General features: G+C 44.6%; 1 protein-coding gene across 4 annotated transcripts in view; it reads right to left on the bottom strand.

The window, feature by feature from the left end:
• The window catches only part of lrp8 (low density lipoprotein receptor-related protein 8, apolipoprotein e receptor), a 271348-nt gene extending 260696 nt beyond the window's left edge, over positions 1-10652 (bottom strand). For all 4 annotated transcript variants that reach the window (XM_045205448.1, XM_045205449.1, XM_041840045.2 and 1 more), the window contains exons 1-2: positions 10493-10652; positions 9487-9612 (exon numbers count right to left, since the gene is read on the bottom strand). In XM_045205448.1, the coding sequence (XP_045061383.1) occupies positions 9487-9612; positions 10493-10559 (193 nt within the window). In that variant the 5' untranslated portion in view covers positions 10560-10652. The remainder of the gene's footprint in view (positions 1-9486; positions 9613-10492) is intronic.
• Positions 10653-13357: the final 2705 nt, after the last annotated feature.

Below are 13357 nucleotides of genomic sequence, written 5' to 3'. Positions count from 1 at the left end.
GAAGCAACCCTTGCCCTGATCTCGTCAACTTTGTTATCTAGGGACTGTACATTAGCGAGTAATATACTCGGAAGCGATGGGTGGTGTGCGCGCCTCCTAAGTCTGACTAGGAGACCGCTCCGGCTCCCTCTCCTCCGGCTGCGTTGTTTTGTGTTGGCCTCTGGAATCAGTTCAAATGCCCTGAGTGGTGCGGACAAAGGATCCGCTTCGGGAAAGTCGTATTCCTGGTCGTAGTGCTGGTAAGTTGACGCCGCTCTGATATCCAATAGTTATTCCCGGCTGTATGTAATAACACTTGAGATTTTCTGGGCTAACAATGTAAGAAATAATACGTAAAAAAACAAAATACTGCAAAGTTTGCTAAGAACTAGAAGCGAGGCAGACCTCTCTGTCGGCTCCATCTTGTGTCCAACGTTAGCTAGTTAGCTTGACTAGTGGGCTGATGTCGAAAGCACACTCTCTGCGTTGCATGCCCCAATGATCTAATTTAACATTCATATGAAAGTCATTTGTTGAACATTTTAACATCATCTGCATTGCTTGCTGTTTGGGGTATTAGGATGGGTTTCTGTATAAGCACTTTGTGACATTTGCTGATGTAAAAAGGGCTTTATAAATAAATGTGATTGATTTAATAAATAAACGTTATACTCACATTTCATGAAGTTGTTGTTGTTTAGCTATTATTCTAGCTAGATAGTGTTCTTCCAAGAAATGGCTTCTTCTTCTGTGGGTTTTATGGCGGACTACAACCCAAAAAGGTGTATTGCCGCCACCAACTGGACGGGTTGAAACCAAAACAAGGTAATAAGAAAATCCATACGTGATAGGGAAACTAACTTAACCCAACCAAATAACTCAAAATTCTGTAAACACAGAACACAGATCCACAAGCAGTTTTTGAATGCTCAAATGCACATTCCACAGTTGTAAATGTTAGGGATTTCTGAACATTTGCTCACAAATCATTCTACATTTCTTCAAATTGTAGTTTTATTTGGGAGCTATGTGGAATATATTTAGATCATGTGACTTAAGGTGAATATTTGTGAAACATATTCACAGATTATGGTTGTATTTACGAAATATTTGTATTTATACACAGATCATAGTTTTATTTGTGAATTATGTTGAATATACGCACGGATCATGATAGACACACTTAAAGAATAAAGAAACAAATCTAACTCCATACAGAATCCCCTCTGAGGCTGGTCTGAACGACGCTGGGGGGAGGAGGAGAGACACAGAGCCGCAGGGGAGGGAGGAGGAGAGGGAGGAGGGACACACAAAATACACCCAATCTAGCAGGATTTATTCTAATGCAGACGGCTGTTGGATGCTTATGTGCAATCCCTGTGGATAGGGAAAGGGGCCCAGTACTGATACAGAGACTGAGAGAGAGACAGAGACGGGTCATATTGGCAGTGACACAGGAGAGAGGGAGACTGGGCTAGCCAGGTTACTGGGCTATGTTAGCTTCTTGGCAGTGTTGTGACCAGGCTTGAGGTGTGAGAGGAGATGGGGTTGGCTGCTTGTAGAGCACACATTGGTATGATCTACACACATACTGCTCTTCTGGCAAATCTTATTTTGTTTACCAATATGACTTACTTTGCCCTTCTCTCTCTCACCCCCATCTTTCCTTTCCTCTCCTCTCCTCTCTTTCCTCCCCTCTTTCCTCCCCTCTCTTCTACCCGTACCTTTCCTCCCCTCTCTTCTACCCGTACCTTTCCTCCCCTCTCTTCTACCCGTACCTTTCCTCCCCTCTCTTCTACCCGTACCTTTCCTCCAGTCTTCAGTCTGTTGTTCAGGTGCCCTTATTTTTTATTTTGATTTCCCCTCTGCTAGTCTGTTCTTCTCCCATCTCCTCTCCTCTGTTCTCCCATCTCCTCTCCTCTGTTCTCCCATCTCCTCTCCTCTGTTCTCCCATCTCCTCTCCTCTGTTCTCCTCTCCTCTGTTCTGTTGTCCTCTCCACAATGATTCTCCCATCTCCTCTCCTCTGTTCTGTTGTCCTCTCCTCTGTTCTCCCATCTCCTCTCCTCTGTTCTCCTCTCCTCTGTTCTGTTATCCTCTCCACAATGATTCTCCCATCTCCTCTGTTCTGTTGTCCTCTCCACAATGATTCTCCCATCTCCTCTCCTCTGTTCTGTTGTCCTCTCCTCTCCTCTGTTCTCCCATCTCCTCTCCTCTGTTCTCCCATCTCCTCTGTTCTGTTGTCCTCTCCACAATGATTCTCCCATCTCCTCTCCTCTGTTCTGTTGTCCTCTCCACAATGATTCTCCCATCTCCTCTCCTCTGTTCTGTTGTCCTCTCCACAATGATTCTCCCATCTCCTCTCCCATCTCCTCTCCTCTGTTCTCCCATCTCCTCTCCTCTGTTCTCCCATCTCCTCTCCTCTGTTCTGTTGTCCTCTCCACAATGATTCTCCCATCTCCTCTCCTCTGTTCTGTTGTCCTCTCCACAATGATTCTCCCATCTCCTCTCCTCTGTTCTGTTGTCCTCTCCTCTGTTCTCCCATCTCCTCCTCTCTCCCCTGTCCCCCCTCTCCTCTGTTGTGTTTTTAGCTGGCGATGTGGGGCTTGGTGAGCCACTGTAAGCAGCACTGGCATCTGCTGGAGAGCTTGGTGAGCCGCCAGTGGGCATGACTTTGGCAAGCAGTCGTGCCGTTGGATTTATCTCCAACCTGTCAGCTGATGCCCTTTGTTGGGTTAAGATGAGTGGGCACAGCCTCCTTGGCTAGGGGATACATGCCTCCAAGGAGTATGAGTATATATATATGAGAGAGAGAGAGAGAGAGACAGAGACGAGACGAGAGAACAGAACGAACAGAGACGACGAGACAGAGACAGAGACGAGGAGAGAGGGAGAGAGGAGAGAGAGAAGAGAGAGAGAGAGAGAGAGAGAGAGAGAGAGAGAGAGAGAGAGAGAGAGAGAGAGAGAGAGAGAGAGAGAACAGAGACAAGAAGACAGAGACAGAGACAGAGACAGAGACAGAAACAGAGAGAGAGAGAGAGAGAGAGAGAGAGAGAGAGAGAGAGAGAGAGAGAGAGAGACTCATCCCAGTCTGGCTGGCGGGTTTACACTTGGAGAAGGAGAGATAATGTTTGATATTGACAGCATCACTGTCATTGACCTGTGTGTGGCTAGAGCAATGACTGTTTATATGAATGGACAAAGCCATCAATTACGTGACACCATTCATTCCTATGTGAAGACTAAATAGCGCATTGAAGCCAAATTAAGTTGGTTAAGATGGCGTCTCATGGAGACATAACATGCGCAGTTTGAGCTACTCCAGGAAGTGATGTTGCAGGCTAGCTAAGTGCTGCCCCCCCTTATTGAGTAACTCAAGTTGATGGCAAGGCGAGGTACTGCAGGTTGCCATTAGCAACTCAGTTAAAAACATATTTACTAAATAAACTAAAGTAAAAAAAATAAAAAACAACAATAACGAGGCTATATACAGAAGGTACCAGTACCGAGTCAATGTGCGGGGGTACAGGTTAGTCCAGGTAATTGAGGTAATATGTACATAGGGGTAGGTAGGGGTAAAGTGACTATGCATAGTTAATAAATAGCGAGTAGCAGCAGTGTATAAAAGGGGGGGTCAATGCAAAAAGTCCGGGTAGCCATTTGATTAGCTGTTCAGCAGTCTTTAGGCTTGGGGGTAGAAGTTGTTAAGAAGCCTTTTGGACCTAGACTTGGCGCTCCGGTTCCGCTTGCTGTGCGATAGCAGAGAGAACAGTCTATGACTAGGATGCCTGGGGTCTTTGGCAATTTTTAGGGCCTTCCTCTGACACCGTCTGGTATAGTGGTCCTGGATGGCAGGAAGCTTGGCCCCAGTGATGTAGTGGGCCGTACGCACTACCCTCTGTAGCCCCTTGCGGTCGGAGGCCGAGCAGTTGCCATACCAGGCGGTGATGTAACCAGTCAGGATGCTCCCGATGGTAAAGATGTAGAACCTTTTGAGGATCTGAAGACCCAGGCCAAATCTTTTCAGTCTGAGGGGGAATAGGCATTGTCGTGGCCTTATCAAAAGTGGCGCCAGAGAAGATGGCTGCAGCCCTCTAACCAATTGTACTATTATGTGTGTTTTTTCGCGTTTTTTGTCCCACTCCTCTTTGCAGATCTTCTCCAAGTCATTAAGGCTTTGAGGCTGACGTTTGGCAACTCGAACCTTCAGCTCCCTCCACAGATTTTCTATGGGATTAAGGTCTGGAGACTGGCTAGGCATCTCCATGACCTTAATGTGCTTCTTCTTGAGCCACTCCTTTGTTGCCTTGGTCGTGTGTTTTGGGTCATTGTCAAGCTGGAATACCCATCCACGACCCATTTTCAATGTCCTGGCTGAGGGAAGGAGGTTCTCACCCAAGATTTGACGTTACATGGCCCCGTCCATCGTCCCTTTGATGTGGTGAAGTTGTCCTGTCCCCTTAGCAGAAAAACACCCCCAAAGCATAATGTTTCCACCTCCATGTTTGACGGTGGGGATGGTGTTCTTGGGGTCATAGGCTGCATTCCTCCTCCTCCAAACACGGCGAATTGAGTTGATGCCAAAGAGCTCGATTTTGGTCTCCTCTGGCCACAACACTTTCACCCAGTTCTCCTCTGAATCATTCAGATGTTCATTGGCAAACTTCAGACAGGCCTGTATATGTGCTTACTTGAGCAGGGGGACCTTGCGGGCCCTGCAGGATTTCAGTCCTTCACGGCGTAGTGTGTTACCAATTGTTTTATTGGTGACTATGGTCCCAGCTGCCTTGAGATCATTGACAAGATCCTCCCGTGTAGTTCTGGGCTGATTCCTCACCGTTCTCATGATCATTGCAACTCCACGAGGTGAGATCTTGCATGGAGCCCCAGGCCGAGGGAGATTGACAGTTATTTTGTGTTTCTTCCATTTGCGAATAATCGCACCAACTGTTGTCACCTTCTCACCAAGCTGCTTGGCGATGGTCTTGTAGCCCATTCCAGCCTTGTGTAGGTCTACAATCTTGTCCCTGACATCCTTGGAGAGCTCTTTGGTCATGGTGGAGAGTTTGGAATCTGATTGATTGATTGCTTCTGTGGACAGGTGTCTTTTATACAGGTAACAAACTGAGATTAGGAGCACTCCCTTTAAGAGTGTGCTCCTAATCTCAGCTCGTTACCTGTATAAAAGACACCTGGGAGCCAGAAATCTTTCTGATTGAGAGGGGATCAAATACTTATTTCCCTCATTAAAATGCAAATCAATTTATAACATTTTTGACATGCGTTTTTCTGGATTTTGTTGTTGTTATTCTGTCTCTCACTGTTCAAATAAACCTCCCATTAAAATTATAGACTGATAATTTCTTTGTCAGTGGGCAAACGTACAAAATCAGCAGGGGATCAAATAATTTTTTCCCTCACTGTATCTCATGATAAGCTGTAGACCACACTATTTACCAAGAGAGTTTTCATCTATATTTTTCGTAGCTGTCTATCTACCACCACAAACCGATGCTGGCACTAAGATTGCACTCAATGAGCTGTATAAGGCCATAAGTAAACAGGAAAACGCTCATCCAGAGGCAGCGCTCCTAGTGGCCGGGGACTTTAATGCAGGGAAACTTAAATCCGTTCTATATAATTTCTACCAGCATGTTAAATGTGCAACCAGAGGAAAAAAAACTCTAGACCACCTTTACTCCACACACAAAGACGTATACAAAGCTCTCCCTCGCCCTCCATTTGGCAAATCTGACCATAACTCTATCTTCCTGATTCCTGCTTATAAGCAAAAACTAAAGCAGGAAGCACCAGTGACTCGGTCAATAAAAAAGTGGTCAGATAACGCAGATGCTAAGCTACAGGACTGTTTTGCTAGCACAGACTGGAATATATTCAGGGATTCTTCAGATAGCATTGAGGAGTACACCACATCAGTCACTGGCTTCATCAATAAGTGCATCGATGACGTCGTCCCCACAGTGACCGTACGTACCCCAACCAGAAGCCATGGATTACAGGCAACATCCGCACTGAGCTAAAGGGTAGAGCTGCCGCTTTCAAGGAGCGGGACTCTAACCCGGAAGCTTATAAGAAATCCCGCTATGCCCTCCGACGAACCACCAAACAGGCAAAGAGTCAATACAGGACTAAGATTGAATCGTACTACACCGGCTCTGACGCTCATCGGATGTGGCAGGGCTTGAAAACTATTACAGACTACAAAGGGAAGCACAGTCACGAACTGCCCAGTGACACAAGCCTACCAGACGAGCTAAATCACTTATATGCTCGCTTCGAGGCAAGCAACACTGAAGCATGCATGAGCGCATCAGCTGTTCCGGATGACTATGTGATCACACTCTCCGTAGCCGATGTGAGTAAGACTTTTAAGCAGGTCAACATTCACAAGGCCGCAGAGCCAAACGGATTACCAGGACGTGTACTCCGAGCAGCGTGTACACTGACATTTTCAACATGTCCCAGAGTGAGTCTGTAATACCAACATGTTTCAAGCAGACCACCATAGTCCCTGTGCCCAAGGACACTAAGATAACCTGCCTAAATGACTTTCGACCCGTAGCACTCACGTCTGTAGCCATGAAGTGCTTTGAAAGGCTGGTCATGGCTCACATCAACACCATTATCCCAGAAACCCTAGACCCACTCCAATTTGCATACCGCCCCAACAGATCCACAGATGATGCAATCGCTATTGCACTCCACACTGCCCTTTCCCACCTGGACAAGAGGAACACCTACGTGAGAATGCTATTCATTGACTACAGCTCAGCGTTCAACACCATAGTGCCCTCAAAGCTCATCACTAAGCTAAGGATCCTGGGACTAAACATCTCCCTCTGCAACTGGATCCTGGACTTCCTGACGGGCCGCCCCCAGGTGGTAAGGGTAGGTAACAACACGTCTGCCACGCCTCAACACAGGGGCCCCTCAGGGGTGCGTGCTCAGTCCCCTCCTGTACCCCCTGTTCACCCATGACTGCATGGCCAGGCACGACTCCAACACCATCATTAAGTTTGCCGACGACACAACAGTGGTTGCCTGATCACCGACAACGATGAGACAGCCTATAGGGAGGAGGTCAGAGACCTGGCCGTGTGGTGCCAGGTTAACAACCTCTCCCTCAACGTGATCAAGACAAAGGAGATGATTGTGGACTACAGTAAGAAAAAAAAAAAGAGGAAAGAGCACGCCCCCATTCGAATCGACGGGACTGTAGTGGAACAGGTTGAGAGCTTCAAGTTCCTTGGTGTCCACATCACCAACAAACTATCATGGTCCAAACACACCAGGAAGTCAGACACATCAATGTGTCGGAGGAAACACCGTTCAAATGACGACCGAAGTCAGCTTGCAGGCGCCCGGCCCTGCCACAAGGAGTCGCTAGAGCGCAACGCGGCAATGAAAGCCCCCCTGGCCAAACCATCCCCTACCCCGGACGGCGATGGGCCAATTGTGCGGCCGGATTGAACCCCAGGCTGTAGAGGCGCCTCAGCACTGCGATGCAGTGCTTTTGACCGCTGCGCCACTCAGGATCTTGTTTTCTGCTAACAATGCAGTACCCCAGTCGGCCTTCAACTTCTGTGCATCAATGAGCGGGGGCAGTCGTTCTCCCCTGGGCTAGAGGGAACAACCCAGTATATGTAATCGTGGGAACTGCCTTCAAATAACAAGATCAACTCACTTCAAATCAGGACAAAGGCTATGTTTATAGATCTGTTACAGTGTTGTGACACGAGAACATTAAAAATTGTTTCCCATTAAGTATCTCCACTAAATAGCCAATAATCCTCATCTGTAGCCAATCAATGTTAGACAAGCTTGTAAATGTCATGCTGTGCAGAGGTCCACAAATATTAGGAGAGCGCATTGCAGTGCTGCTATAGGCTATGACATGGGGAGACGTTAATCAATTGACCATTATAATATAACCGTTCAACCAATTAGCTGCGTGACCAATCCTGCCCGCGGGTGGTTTGAGTTAAACAATTATTATATTTGGGGGGGCACACAATATACTTTAAAATGACTAAAACCTAATCGAAACTGACTAGAAATGATAATAGACCTACATTCATACAGTTTATTGACTGTGTCCAGCTCACTAAAATCACCGAAATGAAAGCTAGACAGTCAGGGAGCATCGAAAATTCCAAAAACAATGTGCCCTGTGTAGCTCAGTTGGTAGAGCATGGCGCTTGCAACGCCAGGGTTGTGGGTTCGATTCCCACGGGGGGCCAGTATGAAGAAAAAAAAAGTATGCACTCACTCTGGATAAGAGCGTCTGCTAAATGACGTAAATGTATATTTTGATGGCGAGGAAAGATAAACATTTTCAGTGCGGCCCTCTGGACCTCGTTGAAGACCGAATGCGGCCCTCTGGACCTCGTTGAAGACCGAATGCGGCCCTCTGGACCTCGTTGAAGACCGAATGCGGCCCTCTGGACCTCGTTGAAGACCGAATGCGGCCCTCTGGACCTCGTTGAAGACCGAATGTGGCCCTCGGGAAAAATGTGCTTAATGGCTTCTTGCTGGCTGACTTCAGATTTTGTTCATTATAAAATGACAAAATCAATTGAAGTACCAATTAAGTTGTCTTTCCAGATATAAATAATTTTCTGTTTCAGACCATTATTTTTCAATAGATGGGTTAAAGGTGCAATATGCAGAAATCGCTCCACCATTTCCTGGTTGCTAAAATTCAAATAGTTTGCCTAATTTCAGTTTATGTGACAAAACAAGCAGTCATTGTGTAGAGAATCATTGTACCATTTAAACCACTGTGAGATATATATTCCATAACCAAAAATATTGAATTTTCAGTTTGAATCTAGTCTACAGTCCTGTGTAGCTCAGCTGGTAGAGCATGGCGTTTGCAACGCCATGGTTGTGGGTTCGTTTCCCACGGGGGACCAGTATGAAAAAATTAATGTATGCACTAACTGTAAGTCGCTCTAGATAAGAGCGTCTGCTAAATGACTAAAATGGAAAATGTGTACAAAAAAACGAAACTGAAGAACAGGAAGCATAGAAATGGCACACATAGAAAACAGATCTACAGCTTCTTAGACTTGCTTTCGATGAGGATGACAGATCTATAATGCGCATTTCTATGTGCATTTGGTCGGGTTCCCCAAAAAGTTAGATATTGCAGCTTTAATACAATATGTCTATGAAAACAGCCACATTCCCATCCACTCATCAGTGGCAATGTGAACACCATATCCACATTACATTGTAAAAACTCCCAACACCTGCTCCGGTGACCATATTTACAATGCTTATTGAAGCGCTGTGGCGCCTCTGCAATGCAATGGGGATCATATGTACAGCACAGTAGTATTCGTTGGACAGGTTGTGGTAGTATTAGTTGGACAGGTTGTGGTAGTATTAGTTGGACAGGTTGTGGTAGTATTAGTTGGACAGGTTGTGGTAGTATTAGTTGGACAGGTTGTGGTAGTATTAGTTGGACAGGTTGTGGTACTTACGACAGTTTTCTTCATCGCTGTTATCAGAGCAGTCGTCGTCATCGTCACATCTCCAGAGAGTAGGTACACACCTTCCGTTCTTGCATTGAAACTGACCCGTTTCACAATCCGTATCGGTATGAGTCCCTGTAGAAGAAGATAAAGACGTAAATAGAACAGTAAATCGTGTTCAGTCTTTGATATAGATGTTCCCTTGATCCTCTGTTACAATAAGGGTTTAGAGAGTTCCGTTGATACAATGTTGCAACGAGGGTTAAATGTTGGATACTAAGTGATGATTAATTGATGCCGATACAGTACATTGTTATTAGGCTACAACACTGTTTGGGGGTAAACAGCGTTGATATACCGAGAGTACTCTCTATAATTGGCACACCATCAATTGAGAACAGAAAAGGAAAGCAAGTGTAATTTAATTTGCACTTAAAGCCTATGGGAATTATTTAAATCTAATCATTTCAAATTGGAATGCAAAACTAGAACTGTTAGACTTCCAGCCCAAATGTGTTTCTTTATTTTATTGTAGCCTAACCTATTTTTGTGAATGTTGACAACTGCCGTTCAACACAGATAGAAATGTAAAGTAGGCTACAACAGCCTTCTAAACCGACTCAAATTATCATGCTGATTGAATGACAATTTTACAGTGTGCATGCCAGTGTATTGGATCAATTAGGAAATGATGGAACAACACTGCAACCCCTTCCATTCCACGTAGCCCTTAGCTACATGTGCCCCAAAGCTAGGCTACACGTTGTGATCGAGCGAGGTTACCTTCCCTTCCCTATGTCACTCACCTCCCGCCTATTGTCATTTAGTGCAGGTAAACTTGAATTCCCTGTTGTGGTTACTATTGGTAATAGTGAGTGCATCTAGCCTAGGCTATTCTACCTCTACGATACACTGGCTTCTTCAGTTATGTCTGTAACGTCGCTTCCTCATTCGTTACAATGAAAAATATATCCCTCTCCCATAATCAATGAGATTGAGAAAAATGTATTCTTACCTTGGGTGGAGTGGAGCTCCATTAGTAACAAATGTAAGAGCATTAGCTTCCCGACTTCTGTCCACATCTTTACAAGAAGAGGTGATTCGTAGTTTTGTTCATGCAAAAATACTGAACGAAGCAAACCACCTCTTCCCCTCGCTATGCAATGCTCGCTCGCTCGCTCTGCCTTGGCTCCGCTGATCAGCTCGAGAATCCCTTGCCTCAGTAGCAATTTGAATTAGTGACGTTTATGGGCGGGATTGAGCCTGCGGTAATGTAGTGAAACTGAACACATGTAAACCATTTCAGTCGATACAGCTGGCGAACTGACCTAGCATCTTCAAAGTACAGTATTAGGGTAGAATATGTTCTCGATCTGTGTGTTTCCTGGAGATTATGGAGTCTTTTCCTATCCATCTATACTATCTTAGTAATAGCCAGAATACTAGGATTTAAGTTTTTGTTGAGCTGTGTGTGGCACTAGCCTACAATGATAATCTATTAGACAACTTGTGATCAATTCATATCAAACATATCTCAAGCATATTTTACAACAACATGACGAAATATATTGACAGTTTATGTTTTGAATTTTTTGAATCAAGATAAATCTACCAACAGTTTACTTAAACACTTCAACTTTTATATTTAGAATGAATTAGACTCTTTGTGCAGATTGTATAATTTCTCAAAATGTCCATATCTATCAAACCATGTGGGTTGATGTTTCCCTAGACTCTGATGTACAGTAGGGATCAGTTTGGGGCTTGACATGACATGAATTGGAGCAGAAGGGCAAGACAAGAAGTTACACACCATCCCTATGGAGAGTCAGTCAGTGGCAAATCAACTGGAAGAAACACCGTTTATTGGGCCAATTGTGGACTAACACATTTACAGTAACACAGTAATGAATAGGTGACTCATAAAACAGTATTGAAGACATGACTCACAACAAGGGGACTGCAGCCCAACATTGTCAACAACCAGACACTGTGTTGTTTGCTCAATTTGTCTATACCTGATGAAAATAGTCCTACAATATATGCTTATTGGTATATAATGTGTGATTAGCTAGGTTTCCATCCAATTGGCGCCAAGTTTTCATGTGAATACTCTAAAATCAGCATACAGAAAGTATGCACATTTTTCCACCAGTGGTGTTTCCACCAAATGGTCTTGTTGTGGATAAAAGTCAGAGGGTGATGACATAGTGCACACAAAATGTACTTTTTCACTTATGTTTTCATGCACTGAAAAATCTAAAGTTTAATGTGTTTCCATTGCATTATCAACTCTACCGAAAGCTTTATCACAAAAACTGTTGTGTTAAATAGAAAATGTTCCTACTCTGGTCTTGGCACATGCGCTCTAGACAACAGCTTGCAGATACAGTGTGAGTAGGCTAGTCTACATGATTCAGGTCGTGTCTACACTTGACACGTACATGTGACTTCTGCTATCAGAATATGAAGATCACATTGAAAAGACAGGTGTGTTCAGATCTGGCTGACAACTTCTGCTCCAAAATGCAGGTGTTTCAGCCTAGCTCAGTGCTTTCTGTGGTGGTGGGGCAGCCAGCGGAAAATACGGAGCACAGGGGTTGGTAATGTGCTCTAGTTGCGCCGTGATTTGCTCAGTGTTCTGTCACTCGTGGGGACACTACGTCACCGCAAAATCTACGGGGAGAGCTCAAAAATTCAAGCCCCTTGGGTGCTGCCATAGAGTTACATTAGAAGTGCCCATCCAAAAAGCCTCAAGGTCATTGGCCACAGATATAATGACGTCAAATCACGTTATATCTACCATAGCTTTGATTGGACTGATCATGTCAACATCATACTTTCAAAATCTTAGCTAGCAAGATAGCAGCCGTCATCATGAATCAAGTCAACAATCTACTGGCAAATCCTTTCCAGTCCTTGTCATATGAAGATAAATGATAGATTAAACGTATCGGTGCTCATCGGCCATTGGTCATAAACATTACACAACAAGTTGGAAATTGCAAATTCAACAATGAGTGGTTTGTATGGAATCAGTGGCTAACTGCAAGCATTGTAAAGCAATCACTAGCCTTCTATTAAGTGGAGGAGGTGTGTGGTCCAAGTCTGGGTTTAAGCGTCTCTTTTCCAAGCTTAAAAGGATAAACATTCACATGCCATGGGCCAGAAAAGGTTGAATACATTGGCCATGCTGTCAATCCAACGCGTTCAAAATAACCGGAAACTCGGAACTGGGAAATCTCTGACTTTAATGAGTTCAAGACAACTGGGAACTCGGAAAAAACAAATTCCAACTGGGAAAATACGTTTTGAGCGGTCATCCAACTTGGAATTCCAAATCGGGAACTTCAGCCTCTTTCTAGAGCTCCGACCTGAAGATCACTGATGTCATGATTCAACCTTGTTTTTTCAGAGTTCCCAGTTGTCTTGAAGGCACCATAAATCCAGAGAATAACAGACTTTGATGACAAACTTTGATGACAAAATTTGCCCACGAAGGACCACCGCGCCACCTTCCTCTCCAAAAATGTATTGTATGCTGTTGCATAAATGATGTAATATGCCAGGGAGATATGTATACTGTAGCTAAGAAAGTAATACTAAGTGTATGTTGTGTAGTAAGCTGTTAGTAGCCCATGTGCCTCACCCTAATAATTTGGTCCCTTTCCCCCTTATAACTTAGCCTACTGTTCTAACTTGGTGGTGCACATGTAGCCTATAGCCTGTTTTAGATAAATGTAATCATCAAATATTGTAAGAGCTTTCATTGTCTGCTTATATGCCCCCTTTATTTATCCTACGGTTCTGACTTGGTGTACAGGGAGAATTCTGTAAGAACGGCGCATGTTCTGAATTCTGTCGCTGTACATTTCAAAAG

This window comes from Coregonus clupeaformis, chromosome 20, assembly GCF_020615455.1.
Source record: "Coregonus clupeaformis isolate EN_2021a chromosome 20, ASM2061545v1, whole genome shotgun sequence".
Lineage (NCBI taxonomy): Eukaryota > Metazoa > Chordata > Actinopteri > Salmoniformes > Salmonidae > Coregonus > Coregonus clupeaformis.
The sequence above is the reverse complement of the archived record's forward strand: the minus strand, read 5'-3'. Positions and strand labels throughout refer to the sequence as shown.